A 4752-nucleotide genomic window follows, 5' to 3' on the forward strand; every position below is an offset into this window, starting at 1 on the left:
TCATAGCAGTGCAGGTTTTTTGTTTTGGGGGTGGGGGGGACACACTGACCCTGGGAGATCCTGGGGTCAAAAAACCCATGGGAAAAAACCAAAGCGGAGCATGTGGGGGCAGTACACTCTGCCCAAAACCAGAGCCTGACTTGCCAAAGCCACACTGCAGCTGCCAGCCAGGCTCCAAGCAGCAGGATCACTGCTCCTGCTGCCCCAGGTCAGCCCAGTGGTGGCCCCAGCTGCCCCTACCCCACCTGGGGTAACCTGCCATGTACCAGACTGTGCATGACACAGATGTTCCCCGAGACAAGTAGCAGTGGAACAAGGTGTGCCACTGCTTCTTGTCCCCAGGAAAACAAAAGTCCACGCTCATGTGGACATGGCCTTGATGGGCATGGCGGAGAGGGAGTTTCAGTCTCTGGTGATACAGTATTTTTGTTGCTGACAGGGCGTTTTTGTTGCTGGGGGACCACACACAGATTTTGCACTTTTACCTTTTTGTTTTTAATATTTTTGTAATAGAGGTTTAAAAAGTCACATCTCAAAGTACTACTGCTACTATTAATAATTCAGAAGTATATAAGCATGCATGTTTTCCTTTCCCACTGCAGAGTACAAACCAAGATTTGTTCACACTCGGCAAACTCGATCTTTGTCTGTGGAATTTGAAGGTGAAATATATGACATAAACCTGGAAGAAGAAGAATTACAAGTGCTAAAATCCAGAAGTATTAACAAGCGTCATAATGCTGAAAATAAGAAGGATTTGGAGAACACTGATGGTGCTGGAGCTGGTGGTGAAGAAATGCTAGCTGATGGCATCAATATAGTTAGCCAACCTAATTCTGTCAGAGTGACACACAAGTATGAATGCTTTATGTATTTCTGAATTCTTATACTTTTTTATTGTGTTTTTAAATATTTTATAGTTTCAGCATACCAGAATACAAGAATATCATGAAAGAATGATTTATGTTTTTTGTTTTCTTTTACCAGGTCAAATTACTTACCTATTAAAGTAAGACTTTAGGGGCAAGGAAAGTCCAGCCCTTGGGCCAGATTGAGTCCATGGCAGACTCCATTTCCTGGAAGCCCTGCCCATGTTGTTGCAGCCAGTTTCCATGGAGACGCCAGCAGCAGCGGGGCCATGACAGTGTAGGGCCAGTGTCTTGACAGTGCAGCTGGGCAGGGAATTGCTCCGAGGCTGGGGCTGGGATCATGCAGTAGTGATAACATGGTTCACTGCCTACATGCCCTGAAACTACATTGTCACCTCTGCAAGATCCCAGCCCAGATCCTGGAGGAGTTCCCTGCCCGGCCAGTGCTGCTGGGGCCAATCTCCATGGAAACCCTAGCCTTGTACTGTCATGACCCTGCTGCTGGGGTCTCCATGGAAACCAACCATAGCAACACAGGCAGGGGCACCTGGGAAATGGGAGCTGGCCACTAGCTGGATCCACCATTTTGGCCTCCCCTGCTATAGATTAACTAAATCAAAGTCTTATAGCATAAGCTTTCATAAGCAATGGGCTTACTGCTTCTGCTTTATAAGCTTACAAAAGCTTATACTATGCATCCCCAGTTAGTCTATAATGTTCAAAAGTACACTACCTTTTATATAAATCAGGTTGAACCTATTTACAATTGGTTTCGCTTGCTTTTTATAGAAGGCCCAGTTGAATGTACAATTGAGCAAAACTGAGCTGGAATAGTTTTCCCAACCTAGGAGAGTTTTTGAGATGTCAAAGTTTCTGAATCAGACTACAAAAAAGCAAAACCTTGAATTTTTTTTTGCAAACTTTGCATCTGAAAATATTTTTGTTAGGCTTAATAAAACATTCTGAACCCAATGTTTGCATTTTAACCTTTTTACTATATTTCATAATAAAAAGTTCATTTCAAGCTAGCAATTATTTTTTCTTTGGAAAATGCCAGCTAATTTGCATTGTCCCCAAACTTTTTATTAACTTTGAAATTGGGAGATTATTAAAACTGACCTTTTCTCACAAACTGTTTCAGTTTGAACAGGTCAGTGTTTTCCAGCAAACAAAATGTCTCTGTAGAAAATTCCAAACCAGCTCTGCTATAGAGAGCTAACCTACAATGGTCCGGGATGGAGCAGTAATCTCTTCTGTCTCTGCTCTGTATCTCTGTGACTCAAGCAAGAATTAAAAAAAGAGAAGATAGTAGTATCAGATCAGAGCAGGACAGGTGATGGTGTGCCCATAAATTCTCAGTAATGCATAGTTAAGGAAGCTCTGTGTGACAATCAGCATCTGACGAAGTAGGCTGTTACCTGCAAAAACGTGTACCTCTCTGAGGCTTTAAGGTCTTTATGGTGCCTTCTGAAACAATAAAACAGACTGTGAGAAGATAATAGCCTGCAGATTTTTCTCTCTTTCTATCCCTCAGCTTGCTGTTTTTCTTTGCTTAGAGACATTTTCCTGAACAGCTGTACATCAGTTAGGCACTTTATTACCCAACTATTTATACTTTTACCACTTACTTGAACTCTTTTTCAGTAACATGATAAATTGTCATGTAATTGGCAGGCATGGCTCATTCTTACCTATTTTGTGCACTTGGAATTGGACTCATGGTACTGTGGCAAGATAAAAAAGGAATCTTCTTCCCTGCAGCTGGTGTCTAAATAGGCCATGGCAAATCTGTCTAACAGAGTATTTAGATATCTGAGGGGGGTTATGTTTTGGTTTCTTTTTTGACTGAACTGAGTATGTCTGACATGGTAATATTGTTAAATTTCAACACAGCAGGCATAGAGCTCTTGCCTTGAACAAGTTTTCTTTGTGCTGAAGTGAAAACAGATGGAAGCAGTTATTTGGACTATTAAACCAACACGAGCCTCGGGGTGTCATTGTTGAGTTTGTTTTATTACTTGGTAGAGGACAGAGTACCACTGGAAAACCTTGAGGGAGGGCAGAGTGGGAGGGCCGGAAAAGAGACTGAAAGAAGAATGAAGAGGTAGATGGTCAAAAGGAAAGGTATTGATCTTTGTATTCATAGTTTGTTGAATGACTGCTAATACTTATATTTGTAGGTGTTTTATTCTTCCAAATGACACTATCCACTGTGAGAGGGAATTATACCAATCAGCCAGAGCCTGGAAGGACCACAAGGCCTACATTGACAAGGAGGTTTGAGCTATTTCCAAATCTATTCTGAATGAAGATTCTGAACATTTATGTCATCACTGTGTAACTCTGATTATAAATATACATTGCAGATTGAAGCTCTCCAAGATAAAATTAAAAATTTAAGAGAAGTGCGAGGACACCTGAAAAGAAGGAAGCCTGATGAATGTGATTGTAGTAAACAGAGGTAAAAAAAAATCACCTGCAGCACTGCTTGTGTTATTAATTTAGCAGACTCATTACTTTTTTACAGTGGAAAAGATTTAACTTTGGTATAAGTGTTCTTTATTAGCTTAGTGTCCAAAACAGTCCCAAGAGCAAAGTTTATATTCTGATCCAAAAATTGTCAAAACTGTTGGATCTGGGATTTTATTTAATTTCATTATATATGAAGAAACCAGTATGAATGAAACTAAGACCCAGAGCTGTATTTAACATTGGGTGTCTATGGTTACATATTTGAACCCATTTCTAGCAGTATGCAAAAGGCATATACCTTTTGTCTCTAAAAATAAGCCCTCCAAATTTGGGTTGCTGGTCTTAAGTGAGGAAGCTGATTCTCTTTGCATGAACTTCACTGCATGGAAGCATAGAAGGATATGCTGTGCTACAAGATTAGATTATTGCCAGCTTCTCTATCTTTGCCATGACCCAGGAGGGGGCACTCAGTGTTAACACGTTCATAGGAACTCTGAAATTGGCACCCATTTTATTGGCAGGTTTTAGCAATTTTTGGCAAGGGTATGGGGGATGTGTAGTAGTCAGGTGGCACCCACCACAAGTTGAGAGAGACTGTGAAAGGATCAACACTGAACTGCACCCCCTCTTGTCTCCAGACAGACAGAGAAGCTGTCGGCCACCCTGTAGCATGGTGTGTTAATGAAAACACTCAGCTCTAGCCATGAATCTGGAAAAATCTCTTTTCCCTATATTTATATTTGGGGGGGTGGGGAAGGGGAGTACTGGGAAAGACTGTGTCATCATGCAAACACTAGTACTCCTACCATTTCAATAAAACAACATAAAAGATCATTTTCAGCTCAACATTTAATTAAACAGATGGCATACTTCAATTTAGCTTTGAATACAAAAAATAAATTCTGTTTTTCATGACTTCATAAAATTTAACCTTTTTTCATAATGTTGCATGTAGCTATTACAACAAAGAGAAAGGGGTGAAGGCTCAGGAGAAACTGAAGAGTCACCTTCATCCATTCAAGTAGGTGTAATGTTTTTCCACTGTAATATTATCTAGCTTTTCAGTAATTGGCAAATGTCAGAAATAAATCAGTCATAAACACCAGCTCCCGGGCAGCAAATATACTGAAATATAACAGTACTGAAAGCTTATAGAATCATAGAATCATAGAAGTAGGGTCGCAAGGGACCATGTAGATCTTCAAGTCCGACCCCCCCGCCTGGGCGGGAGAAAAGACTAGACTCAAATGAGTCCAGCCAGGTAGTCATCAAGCCTCTTCTTAAAGATCCCCAGGGTAGGAGCCAGCACTACTTCCCTTGGAAGTTGGTTCCAGCTACCAGCCGCCCTAACCGTGAAGTAGTTCTTGCGGATGTCTAATCTAAATCTGCTCTCTAATAATTTGTGTCCATT

The 4752-nt window shown here is 41.0% G+C and overlaps 1 protein-coding gene across 2 annotated transcripts in view; it reads left to right on the top strand.

Annotated features, from left to right (window-relative positions):
* SULF1 (sulfatase 1) overlaps positions 1–4752 on the top strand; it is a 170511-nt gene that overhangs the window by 152780 nt on the left and 12979 nt on the right. For both annotated transcript variants that reach the window (XM_019549006.1, XM_019548996.1), the window contains exons 15-18: positions 603–855; positions 3050–3146; positions 3236–3330; positions 4297–4362. In XM_019549006.1, coding sequence (XP_019404551.1) covers positions 603–855; positions 3050–3146; positions 3236–3330; positions 4297–4362 — 511 coding nt within the window. The remainder of the gene's footprint in view (positions 1–602; positions 856–3049; positions 3147–3235; positions 3331–4296; positions 4363–4752) is intronic.

Source organism: Crocodylus porosus, unplaced genomic scaffold (assembly GCF_001723895.1).
Source record: "Crocodylus porosus isolate Cpor-Errol unplaced genomic scaffold, CroPor_comp1, whole genome shotgun sequence".
NCBI lineage: Eukaryota > Metazoa > Chordata > Crocodylia > Crocodylidae > Crocodylus > Crocodylus porosus.